This window comes from Archocentrus centrarchus, chromosome 9 (genome assembly GCF_007364275.1).
Source record: "Archocentrus centrarchus isolate MPI-CPG fArcCen1 chromosome 9, fArcCen1, whole genome shotgun sequence".
NCBI lineage: Eukaryota > Metazoa > Chordata > Actinopteri > Cichliformes > Cichlidae > Archocentrus > Archocentrus centrarchus.
The window spans coordinates 7,930,323-7,943,426 of NC_044354.1; the positions used below are offsets into that span (position 1 = coordinate 7,930,323).

Here is a 13,104-nt window from a genome sequence, read left to right on the forward strand (position 1 = left end):
AACTGGAGATATTTTGGAAAGAAGAATGATCCAAAATACCTTCAACCAGAATCCAGACTCTCATTGGAAGCTATAGGAACCATTTATAGAGGCTGTTATTTCTGCAAAAGGAGGATCTACTAAATACTGATGTAATTTTTCTGTTGGGGTGCCCAAACTTATGCACCTGCCTAATTTTGTTTAAATAATTATTGCACACTTTCTGTAAATCCTATAAACTTCATTTCACTTCTCAAATATCACTGTTTTCGTCTGCTATATAATATATTTAACTGAAATTGCTGATCCAAACAACCAATGATTTGTGAAGGAAAATCATGAAAATTATTAGGGGTGCCCAAACTTTGCATACCACTGTATGTGTAGACATTTGCTAAAGCCACTTTTTTTAAAAACATGAAAGATATGCCTTTCTTTAGAGTAAAAGGACATTAGCCCACTACTACCCCAAGACCGAAGGGCGAGTTATGTAGCCATGGAATGATCTGAAATTTGAATAATTCTAACTCAACAAAGAATGAGTCAAACAAGTGTAAAAATGTGATCCAGTCACTAATAAGGAAGCTCACTGTGAAAATAGTCTAATCTCTGGGCAGTGTTGCATGGTTACTGCATTGAAGAGAAATGATTCAATTCACAGTGAATAAATGACCATTCAAGGCTAAAGGCAAGAAATGAATTCTTAAAGACTGCATTTTACATTTTCATGAAAACTTAAGTCTCTGGACTGAATTTTTTTACTTTTATAAAAGCTAAAGCCACAGTAACATGAAAGAATTCACATGCAACACTGCCAAGAACAGTGTTTCTGAGTCTTGGTGATGTGTCTCTTAATATCAAACATTCCACATCTGTGATTACTACATGCTCAGAGAAAGCACATGATACAGTGCTCACAGGACTAGTTCCATGTCCATGTTTAGAGAGCCTGATCACTTCTGGGAGAAATATTTTTCAACTTAAAAACTCTCTCACAAAAGGCCTCAGTCACACAGGCCTAGAGACCAGTCAGCAAAATGTGTATTCTCTAACCAGGTGGAACTGTTGCCAGGTGAAACAGAGGGTGCTACACCAAAAGCCTTTCTGTGATGGCCACAGTGGCCCATATTTTGCATGGTAAATGACAACTTGATTGCATTCACTTGCCATTTACTCTCCAGGCTATAGTGAAACTTTAAAGTAAAAGTTGTGCCTTCCGAAATGTTGTGGTTGTTTTACTCTGAAGGCAAACATTTTTCCATTTTCTGGTTTGTGCTGCACTTTGGACAGTTTCATTACTGTTTTGCAATTGTTTGCAGACAAGTTGGCATCTTCCATGCAAACTAATAGCGACCGTGGCAACTGCGAGGAAGTTTTTGGTGCAGCCTCTTGGCAACCAGTTTCATGATAGCGACTGCCAGCAACCACTCAAAAAATGTTTTCCTACCAACCGGTGGTTACCAGAGGGGACCCTGACTGGTCTATAGGCCTGCATGAATAAAGCTTTACCAAATGTATTTCACAGTGACTGCCAGCAAACTCGCAGCCGGTTGGGGAATGCACATTTTTCATCAGATCACTGGTTGCCCAAAGATCTCTGGGCCTGTGTGACTGAGGCATTAGGCAGCAGTGATAATCTTAGTGTCATTCCAGAGCAGAATTAAATCACATCTGAAATCCGAATGACAGTCACTTTAGGCAGTATCCATTATAAGTCCATTTGGCTTACCTTTGCCTGTTTAGGCAGAATTACTATCATGTTTTACTGCCTCTACTGTGAGTGAAACGGGAGAAAAGTCTACCCATTCCGTGTCTCTACTCATTCCCTTCTCTCCGTGCCCATATTTTATACATTAGATAGATTAGGACAGAACTTTGGCCAAAATGACAGATGACGAGAAAATCTAACAACTTCTGCTGTAGACCACAAGGAAATGTTAACATGACACTAATGTGGTTCTTATGCAAGTCCACGAGGATGGACTTACGTAAGATTATGTGTGTGTTTAATGTCCTCAAGCGCGCATGAGGAAAATACTTAAGACACTTGTACTTTTTTTTTTTTTTTTTGCAGGTTACTAATTGCGGAAGTGTGTATTTGGCCTGATACATCACTGACCTTGTACAGTAGCAGGCTTTGTGGCATTTGTGAAATCACAGATATTTTCCCAGTAGTCCCTGATGGCCTCGGGTTTCATGGGTTGGTTCTTTTGTCTCACAATATGGCCCTGAGTACGCTCCCAGCGCACTGCACACACATAGAGACACATGCAAATAAAGGGGTCATGGCGTAAATCACCCACATACTGTAACAGTGGGCTTGGGGGGGGGGGGGGGGGGGGGGGGGGGGGGGGGGGGGGGGGGGGGGGTGAATATGGTAAATGCATACAGACATTTCCTCTTGTCTAGAAAAAACACACAGTACTCACATTTACCAATCCAGCCTGCACCAACCTAAAGGGGGTGAAACATGATCATGACACAAAGCTACAGGCAATACAGCAAGACTTCACTTGTTTTACTAAAGTAAAACTTCAGAGTGTTTTTGTCCAAATACCTCAAACAGGCCTCCATTTTCTTGGCATTGTTCATGACAGAGCCAGAGGACCAAAGGCGCAACATACTCAGGCTTCAGAGATGCCACAAGATCTAATAAAACAAAACAAATACAGTGGAGGACAGCTTCATTTGATTGCAACACATCAAGGTTAAGATATGGTCTTTAATTGTTACCTTGATTATCAAAAGTATACATATGCCAAGTCCTTTTATTACACAGTAAGAACGGATACTACATGTGCTTAACTTATATAATCTTCTGCAAGACAGATGGCAAAAACATTGACTGACTCTGCATGAGGCAACAAGAACACTTGAATTTATGAGACCAGGTCAATATCAGTCCTAATACTAGCAATCCGTTAGGGAAATCTCTTACACAAGTTGGAATTAAGTCAGACAGCAAATATGGCACAAGCTTTAAGTTTGTTTTTTTACATATCCCTTGTGCATGCTGAAAATATCTGTACCCTGGTGGTAAAAAGAAGCCATTCTGCTTCACTGTACTCACTGCTATTTAGCAAGATGAGTTTTGTCATTAGTTTTTTCAGAGAGTGTCAGTGAGTGAAAGCAAGCATATGGAACCAAATCATTTACTAAAGGTGAGGCCATCCTGTGACAGTTGGCACAGCGCAGTGTGTGACAGATGCTACTGCAGGCCGGCACGGCAGGGGAACAAAACCGTTCCTTAAATTCACTTAATACCCCGGTTTCCAGAGCTGCCGTCACAGAGCATGCTCAGTGTGACTATGATGTTCAGACATGTCCAAATACTGAATCAGAGGTTAGAAAAACAACCCCAGTCCCAGTTATTCTGCAGGGTGATGTTTTTTGATTGGTGTAAAATTAATATGCAAGATACAGTTGCTAATTATATGTTTGCGTTACTTCATTTTATTGTAGGTATCCAGCGCTGCTTGCCTTCTCTCCTGAAGGCTTTCAACATAAAAAGTATAAATGATTTATTATCTTACTTAGAATTTTTCTCCGAATATTGGAAGACAGCAAATACAGTAATGTAAGGAGGGCAGAAGGGCTGACACATCAAAACTTTTACAGCACTCACAGGGTGCATGATTTCATCATGGCCCTTGGAAAAGCAAGAAAACACAGCTCTTGAATATTAGATGACAAATTTGCATGTCAAACGGGAGTGCTGTTGCCTCAAATTTTGTAAATCCACATTACATGGTATTACATTATGCAACTGCTCTCAAAAAATGCTTTGGTTAAAACCCATTTGTCTATTTTAGCCTGTCCAATAAGATAAAAAAAAAAAAAAGCGAGAGTGAGTGAGTAAGAGTGTGTGCGCTCACATCATATAGACCAGCTGGACGCATTATATGTCTTTACTCTACTTACCTGGAGGCATGACTGTTTCTGTGAGGCGTGACCCAGCAACAGGAGCAATCGTGTTGCAGTGGATGTTGTACTTGTGGCCCTCGATTGCCAAAGTGTTAGCCAGTCCCAGCAAGCCCAGCTTGGCAGCGCTGTAATTTGCCTGGCCGAAGTTGCCGTAGATCCCTGCGGCTGAAGCTGTCATGATGATTCTGGCCACAGAAACCCCAAGACAACATGTCTGGGTTAATGCAAAGTGACAGGCATCATGATGGAGTAATAGGAGACACAGACAGCCCCCCACACACAGTCTTACAAAGGCTTACATATTTTTCATGCAAGCATACACACAGGAGTGTGCAAATGTAAGTATCTAGCCATGCAATCCTAGCACATTTACTTACACAGACACACACAGACACACACAGACACACAGACACACACACACACACACACACACACACACACACACACAGCGGCTTTAACGAACAGAGCACAGTAAATCTGCTTGCATATTTTACATTACAAATGTATGCTATATGTAGAAATAAATGCATGTATGGATTCAAGTTTTTCTAGTAACCTCACAAAGTTTACCAAGTTCAACCAAGCAAACCTAACAGGGTTTAAGATCAAAGCTACTTTAGGTCCAGGAGACATCTTAAAAAAAAAAAAAAAAAAAAAAAAAACACCTGGTCATTAGAAAGCAGTGATCCACACCATAATACATGTAATGTGTACCACACTATCAATTTCTATTCTATAAAAATCAGTCAATTTTCTGGGGAATCTTGCAGACTTACAAGTCTCAGCATAGTAATTTGTAAAAAAGTGTCACATGATCAAATGTTGCACAAAAGACATGATCCAGAACATTATGTAAGTGTTTTCCTTCATGTTTTCATGTAGTGAGTGAGCAGGGGACTCAGGCTATGACCTTTATCATTTTAATTTCATTTTGCTGGTTTTTTTATTTGTTTTTTTTAATCATTAAATGTACCACAGATTTTTGTTTGGGGTGAATGCACATGGATGATTGAATTATAAAATTTCCCATAAGCAGGGCAAAATATAGATGGGAGACAAATGAAAGGAGAAAAGAAAAAAAAACACAAAAGTGTAAGTCAGGTGTTGGTGGACAACGCCATATAACAAGTCAGTATAATTCTCCAACGGGGTTCAGCTGGGTTGAGCTGTAGTAATGGCAAAGACCATGGCATATGATCCACATCCCTTGGCACTCAAACCATTCAATCGCCCCCATCTTGGAAGATTTTATGCCCATCAGGTTATAAATGTGTTTACCATAAGATAAAGGTAATCACTCAGAATTCTAAGGAAGAGGTTTTCAACCCTGTGTATAGAGGAAAAAGAAAAAAAAGACAGAGGGTGGGGGGTACGTGCCACGAAAAGCTGATCCAAACATTTCCAGGAAAAAGTATCCACCACAGCTGCGGACAACCTCGATTTAATATCGGCAGTGTTATTTGAAAAGGTTTTTTACTCTACAAAGTAATAAGATGCTTGAGCTCAGTGCAGCGAAAACGTTAGTGTTTATGAACTGCCATCTTCTCCCTTTCATGTAAAACAGCTGTGTGTATTGTAATGGACATCTTTTAGCTACAATAAAACATGAGCAGGCTTTCCTTCTGAGTACATTTTACATGTCAAGAAGAGCACATTTGTAATTAATAATGTCAATAATTGTGCAGTTCCAGAAACCAGCCATTGCTAATGTTATTAGTTGTACATGTAACAAAGGCCTGTTAGCAAAGCCCCCATTAATCAAATACCAGAATCTGCATTGCATCTCTGTATAAGCCCACATTGTCTTCATTTATCTTTCCATAAGCAACACATGGCATCTTTAAAGCCACATTAATACAAACTATCTGCCATGTCATCACAATTATCCACTAGAAGGGCTAGATGACATGGGGAAAAAAAAAAAAAAAAAAGATATACATACTGAATTTTAAATCAATAATGCAGCTGACTATATATAATTAGCTAAATTTTTAATTCTGATCATTCAAAAGCTCCAAGTGTTACAGGAGAACACAAAATGGAAAACTAAATCCTTTGGTCAGTTACTAATAAATAACCTACATATTAATAAAAAATGTCTAAAAAAAAAAAAAAAGCTATACTGTATCATTTGTATTGTACAGATTCAAACGGTCTTAAATTGTTGGGAAATAACCCCAGAAGCAAATAGACCCCCCCCCCCCCCATGAAAACAAACAAAACAAAACAAAACAAAAAAAAAAACAGTATATATACATCTTTATTACAAATTCAAGAAACTTTGTAATGTAAACATAGAACATAATCAATTGTAGTCCACTTACGCTCCAAGGCAAACAAATAAATACTTTAAAAAGGCACAAGAAATGCAGCTCTGTCTCAGTCAATATCAGATGTACAATTTGACCACAAATCCGATGTGGTAGCAAAGTATGACACAGCTGTCCAATCATCTCTCTACAAGCAATGAGTGGAGAAAATAAATAAATAAAACCAACAGAGCACTGACATTGCAGAGCAAAACACCAAGGTCCCAACTGGATGTTGGAAACTTGGTTAGAAAACCTGGGTCTAATAATAATAATAATAATAATAATAATAATAATAATATTATTAATGCCACCCCTCCCACCTCCAGACATTGCAGATCTCTAGACTGCTGAAATCTGTGGCCAATACTGCTGCAGCCGGTATATTATGGACACCTTGCGTAAAATGGCTTCAGAATGAGAACGAGTTGATTATCTCATTATCCCAGAGGTGCTATGAAACGTCAAGCTGCTGTTTTGGCAGCTAGACAAAGATCAGACCAAATTGCAAAAGCAGTCACGGACAAGTCCTGGTAACTTTAAAGAGTTCACAAACTCTTTCTGACACTGCATGTCTTGATCTTTATGGCATAACATTAAAGGGGGAAAAAAAAACAATAAAAAAAAAAAAATTCATACTAATAAAAGCCCAAGATGATGTAAATGTAAAACCACAAAAAGATTCACCTGGTTTTGCACCATTTGAGGTTCATCTCTATTAAGGCCTACTGACTAACTAAAGCAGACAATGTGACTGCAGACATGATTCCAAACATTATCCTCAAGAGACCACTTAGTCAAAGTTTTTTGTGTGCCTCAGATTATCTTTAGTACCGTTACTGACGTCTGAATCAGTTCTCATCACACAGTACTGATATCTTCTTGATAACACTCCAGTAATGTTCTGTCTGTTGAGGATACTGCAACTTTGACAGATCTAAGGGAAAAAAAAAAAAACTACCCACGTAATAAGAGGATGACACAGTTTTACCTACGTCAATAGCTGCTACAAGCTGAGCTACCTACCTGCCAAACTTTTGGTTTTTCATGTGGTTCCAGGCAGCTCGAGTCACTAAGAAAGCGCCTCGCAAATGAACTCTTTGAATGAGGTCTGTGATGCAGAGTAAGAGGAAAGACACAAATAAGCATTAACGCATAATAATACATGTTTCTGTTATTTAACAGTGTGGGGTCAAATCAAGCTTACAGCAGGTTTTTAAAACTCCCACGTTTGAATGTATAGACGTAAGACACTTGACACCAAACACCTTTAAAAAAAATATTGCTCTACATATAGGATACCTGTGAGCCAAATGAAGGAAGACATACAGTATAAGTAATGAGTCAAGTGAATACAAAGGTCAGAGATAATGTAATTACCCCAATCCAGATCGCTTGTCCTGGCAAATGATCGGTCACGAAGAATTCTTGGTAAAAGAAAAGCAAAGAAAGGGTTTTAGGTTTTCTGCATTTCATTTTTTTTTCCCTTTTGTGAGCCAAAATTACATGACAGTACTGCCCACGCTCAAATTAAATGCAACCAAATGGCCATTCTAATAGCAGATAATATGAAAAAATATTTAAAAATATTAAAAAAAAAAAAAAAAAAAAAAAAAAAAGTGTGATCATTGTTGTTAAAAAGGACTTACCCGGCATTGTTTACAACAACATCTGAAAATAAAAAATAGTTAGATTTGAGGTATAACTGTAACAACATTATTGACAACCATCTAATGATAATTTCATAACAGATGTCGGCACTGATTTCCACAGAAAATTTATACACACCTATTCTTCCGAATGCATCCAATGCGGTCTGGATCAGCTTTTCTCCATCTTCTACAGAATCTGTACAAGCAAAACAAAACAGACTTTTTCCTCACAGTTTTACATTCATATTTTTGGACAAGTTGTGGTTTCAAAAGATTATTTGTGTTTCTTGCGGCTTTAGTTCAGAGGGGTGTACTATGAATGGGTGTACTACGGGTTAAAAGTGGCTGGAAGCAGTACCTTTTCACCAGTTCTTTTTATTTATGGCATATTTTAAGTGTGATCTAGATCCTCTGCTGGGGATTACATTTTGTATGTGCGAGTTGCTAAGTGGGCTACCGTGCTAATAATGAAGCAGTGCAAACTGTGCATCACATTGTCACTGGAATGTGCATGTATGAATTGGGTGATGCGGAAATGTTTAATGTATAAATGTTTTTAATACTTGATTCCAATCTGGCACCAAGTCTCTTTTAGACTGTTGCAGCTACGAGAACACAGAACACACCGAGAAAACCTGTTCAATCAATAAAATTGATTTCACTTTGATCTGTGACAAACTAAAGCAATTTCCACATCTTCTGTATTAGGCTGAGGGACATTAACATTTAATGTTTAAATGTATCTAGTTTAAAGTTTCAGAGCTCTGATGGGCAGTTGTCACCTCAGTAATGAAACAGAGGGATTTAAAATCATTCAAGTTACAATATTTATTTTCTCTGTGCACAAAATCCAAAGATGAATGATTTTCTGCAGCATTAACTTCCTGTCTTATTTGCAACAGTGTTGCATTTTACTGTTCTATTTTTATGTTCTTTGCAGAGTTTATCAACATTTGATAACATTTTAATTGATTGGCACAGACAACAGATCATTTTGTGCAGACGAAGAGCCACATGACATGTGAAACCCCCCTTTCTATGCAAGTGCACACAGAGGCTCAAGCAGAAAGCCGGGTTTAACAAAGAAAGATGATAACTACTATCATCTACGACCTGGGTTTCAGGTTTTGGCAAGCTAACTAACGCAAAGAAAGCCTGATTGTGTTGAACTTCCTTCATAGTATACTCCTTTGATTCTTGGCTCATGCTTGCATATACAGAAACAATGAGCATAGCTGGGAGCGACGCATATGAGAAACACTGATCATGTACTAGATAAAGCTGATAAACTTTAAATGTGAGTGAGGTCAAGTATTGATGTGTGACAAGAACAAAAAAAAGGCAACACTCAAAAATACGAATACAACAGAGTGACTGTTTTGTTTTCTCAAACAATTTTTCTCCTATAGGCGAGACACATCTTCAATATTCACCAACGGTTTCATCACTAAGCACGTCACACTGATCGAAATCAATACCATTTTTCAGCAAACCATTACATGAACTAAATATCTGGAAAAAGAGAAAAGAGAACTCACCATAGTTTGCCACAGCCTTGCCTCCCTTCGCTCTTATCTCTTCCACCACCTTATCAGCAGCTGCAGAACTCTTTCCACCTCCTTTAGTGTCTGCTCCAAGGTCATTCACTTTATTGCAACAAAGAGAAAAAGATTAGCAATAATGGGGTGAGTTTGCAATTCTCCATGAGTGATTAGGTTAAGAAAAGAGCATAGCCAAGCTGATTCCTTGACAGAGTTAAGATCAAATTCAGTCCTGGCAGGAGAAATATTTTGAAATGAGAAAATGTTTATGCAAACATCTGCAACTATGTAATTTAAATTTGATAGCCACTGCAATGTAAACTTCTTAGTGACATTTTGAGGTATAATTTATCTCAGTCCAATTTTTCCCTCCACCAGTGCCAATTCCAGTACATCAATTCAGGATATCTGATTCAGGATTTCAATCCCCCCCCCCCCCCCCCCCCCCCCCCCAACACACACACACACACACACACACACACACACACACATTCTTGGAACCAACTGTCATATTTTTCAGTATGTAATCTACAGCAGGATGTTGATCATCTGTTAATGTAACTATTTAAGAGAGTGCCAACCTAACACTGAATCTGTGCATCCCAAATCAACTCAAAGTCATCCTGGAAAAGCTCTACACCAGCAGCTAGTTTATGTCATGCAGCTGCAACAATCTGCCCATTTTTACTCATGCTATCATTTAATTTAGGTTTTTTTAAAAAAAAAAAAATCAGCTGGTGCTAGTGCTAGTGTAGTCAGCAGCAAGTAATATGAATGCACTGTGGTAAAAACCTCAAATTATAAATGGGCTACATTAAACTGGCTGGATCCATGCAGTGCTTAATATAAACATGTATACCAACATGACACTGACAAAAATAGATAAATAAATTATAGGTTACAAGTATGCACTGGAGCAAGTTAGGACTACAGCATACATTACCATGGCGATATACCCTGGTAAGCAGTGAAACACCTTAGTAGTACAGAAAACCCTGGGTTAACCCTGAAGTTGCCTGCCTGGAAACCTTGCCACATTTGCTATATCTTCTATTGGGAACCTTCAAGTAACTTTTGACTCATCTTTTACTTTGGATGCTCAGGTTACATCTCTGGTTCACACTTGCTTTAATCATGGTCATATTCAGTTCCACTGTCATGCTCTGAATAGGAAATTGTTATTCATACCTTTATTTCATCATGTCTGGGTTATTGAAATTCAGTGTTCCCTTGTCTTAACAAAACCTCCATGGAATGTCTGGAGGTTGTTCAGAATGCCGCTGCATTGTTTCTGACTAAATCTTTTAAGTACTCGTACATCACACCACGCAGCTGCACTGGTCCCAACTTCAGAGTCTACTTTACGATTCTGGTTTCGACTTTTAGAGCTTTATTCAATTCAGTTCAATTTTATTTATATAGCGCCAAATCACAACAGGGTAGGGTAAAGACCCTACAATAATACTCTGCATGTACAAGCACCAGCGTACAGTGAACTTTTACATCTGCGCGTCCCCAGCAGGTTCCAGAGGTCTTGTGATCAGGGTCTGCTGGCTGTGCAGCATGCAAGGCTGAGAACCAAAGGAAACAAAGCTTTTGCAACAGTGGCTCTCCCTCTGAGCCTGAGATCTGTGGCCTCAGTGATCCCATTTAGAAAGCAGCCAAAAAACTCAGCTTTTTTTTAAAAAATGGGCAACTTTTTTGTTTTAATTCTTTAGCATTTTTGTTGTGATGCACTTTGTGATATTTATCTTGAAAGGTGCTAAATAAATAAATTTGTGCTTACATTATCTGTATAAACCAAATCCAGCTTTGTAGCACATGCCTTACTGTAGGTCATCCTAACCACACTATAATAAAAACATGTGGTATAAGAAGTGCAAAATGAGTATCTTGTATTTACCTATTACTGAGGCGCCTCTTTCAGCAAAAGCCAGTGCATATTCTCTGCCAAGACCTGTTGTAAAGAAAAGCACATAAGCAAAGAGTATGAACTTACGTTAAAGAAAAAACACCCCTATACTATAGCACCTGCAGCGGTGCTGTGTTGCTGCATGCTCTTTCACACAATTTCACTGCAGCTACAAGCAATTGCGATATTTGTACTTTGCTCTCCGTGTCCTTTAAATACATAGACGTCCGTTTCTGCTCGAATTAATCTGCTCATGTTGTGCAAAAATAACACACACTTGCTTTACCGAGTCTGCCTAACGATATTGCAGCTTTTCCCCAGTGTTAACAGTCAGCAAGAAACCGTGATTACAGCAGCTGTGCAGCTAATAAACACGCACGAAAATAACAGATTGGTGCATTTGCCGTCTTAATAATTGGCCTGGCATACCAACAAGCAAACTCCACAACTACCAGATTAGCACTTGGAGCTAACGTTACACACGCTGTTTTAGCCTCAATACAATCGACAGCGCAGCTAACGACGATTTTTACCTCCTCCGGCCCCAGTGACAAGCACAACTCTTCCCTCGAAAGACAGAGACATTGTTGTGAGATTTTACTATTTGTTTTGGAGGTCACAGTGGCTACAACAGCACTGGCTTTCGGAGACAGCAGGATGAACTCTTCTAAGTCACACTTCCGCGATACGGGGAGGACGTAACGATCAGTGACCAATCAGAAACCAGGATTTTATTACAACTTTTTATCACAGTAATTGTACACGTGTTGTCTGTGTACTTTGATCTGAAATGTTCATAGCAATGCAATTCAGTTATATCCTAGTAGAGCTGGAGTACATGCTGGAGGGTTTGTGGAATCCCAACTTTGGACGCTCTTACTCGTTTACTTTAAACATGTATTGTACTGCATAATAATAATAATGTAAGAAATTAGGAGATTATCTTTGATTGTGTGATAGGCCATGTACCATGAAAATGACAGTATTTGAAGAACAGTTAAAATGAGTAATGTTACAATATTTTACGTTAACCCTTAACTGTAACAAAATTCAGTCGATGTAGAATTGTTATCCTGTCAAATATGACCCATTTTATTTGATGTTAAAGAAAGAAAACACACAGTAACACAATGAATCATCTGGTAACAGATATAGCGCTCAGTTTAGACATGCATGGCAAAAACAGGATTAATCGTGATAAAGAAAACTTAGTATTTGGATAAAATATTATTTTACGCAAAGAACTTCACGAACAGCTTTTGTTAATGATTAGTTCATCAGTAACTAAAGACTTAAAAATTACTTACAACTGAGCATTATTATAAATTGTGACCCTGACGCTGACCTCTGCCATTTGTGGATAATTTGGATTTGAACGTTGATGAGTGCAAGGCCCAAAAGATCAAGACCTGAAGATGAGTAGTTTGTATTTTTGTAAAGGAAATGTCTGAGCAGAAAAGAGTTACGTAAGTCCAGGGCAAAACCAGATCCAATCACAGAGTCAAACTACACAGTGCAACAATCTGGCAAGGAGTGAAGCAATGAGTGTGGGAGTTTGTCAGCCTTAAGTAGCAGGTGAGTTATCAGATTGCACACAGGTGGGCAATTCCCAGCTGTTTCCAGGTGCTTCAACAAGGAAGGTGGGACAGCCAGGAAGGCCCTGCCTCTGGAACAAATGAGCAGAGTTACCACAAACACACCCACACACACTCACAGGGAGAGAGAGAGAGAGGGGAAGCAAAAGATAAAGAAACAGATAAAAAGGTAGGTGAACACAGGAGGACAAG

General features: G+C 38.7%; 1 protein-coding gene across 1 annotated transcript in view; it reads right to left on the reverse strand.

The window, feature by feature from the left end:
- Nucleotides 1-12,003, reverse strand: part of hsd17b4 (hydroxysteroid (17-beta) dehydrogenase 4) — a 35,638-nt gene extending 23,635 nt beyond the window's left edge. Inside the window, exons 1-11 of the mRNA XM_030737284.1 lie at nucleotides 11,851-12,003; nucleotides 11,309-11,362; nucleotides 9,403-9,510; nucleotides 8,001-8,060; nucleotides 7,862-7,883; nucleotides 7,593-7,639; nucleotides 7,239-7,323; nucleotides 3,901-4,088; nucleotides 2,537-2,628; nucleotides 2,409-2,433; nucleotides 2,099-2,227 (exon numbers count right to left, since the gene is read on the reverse strand). Coding sequence (XP_030593144.1) covers nucleotides 2,099-2,227; nucleotides 2,409-2,433; nucleotides 2,537-2,628; nucleotides 3,901-4,088; nucleotides 7,239-7,323; nucleotides 7,593-7,639; nucleotides 7,862-7,883; nucleotides 8,001-8,060; nucleotides 9,403-9,510; nucleotides 11,309-11,362; nucleotides 11,851-11,902 — 862 coding nt within the window. The 5' untranslated portion in view covers nucleotides 11,903-12,003. The remainder of the gene's footprint in view (nucleotides 1-2,098; nucleotides 2,228-2,408; nucleotides 2,434-2,536; nucleotides 2,629-3,900; nucleotides 4,089-7,238; nucleotides 7,324-7,592; nucleotides 7,640-7,861; nucleotides 7,884-8,000; nucleotides 8,061-9,402; nucleotides 9,511-11,308; nucleotides 11,363-11,850) is intronic.
- Nucleotides 12,004-13,104: the final 1,101 nt, after the last annotated feature.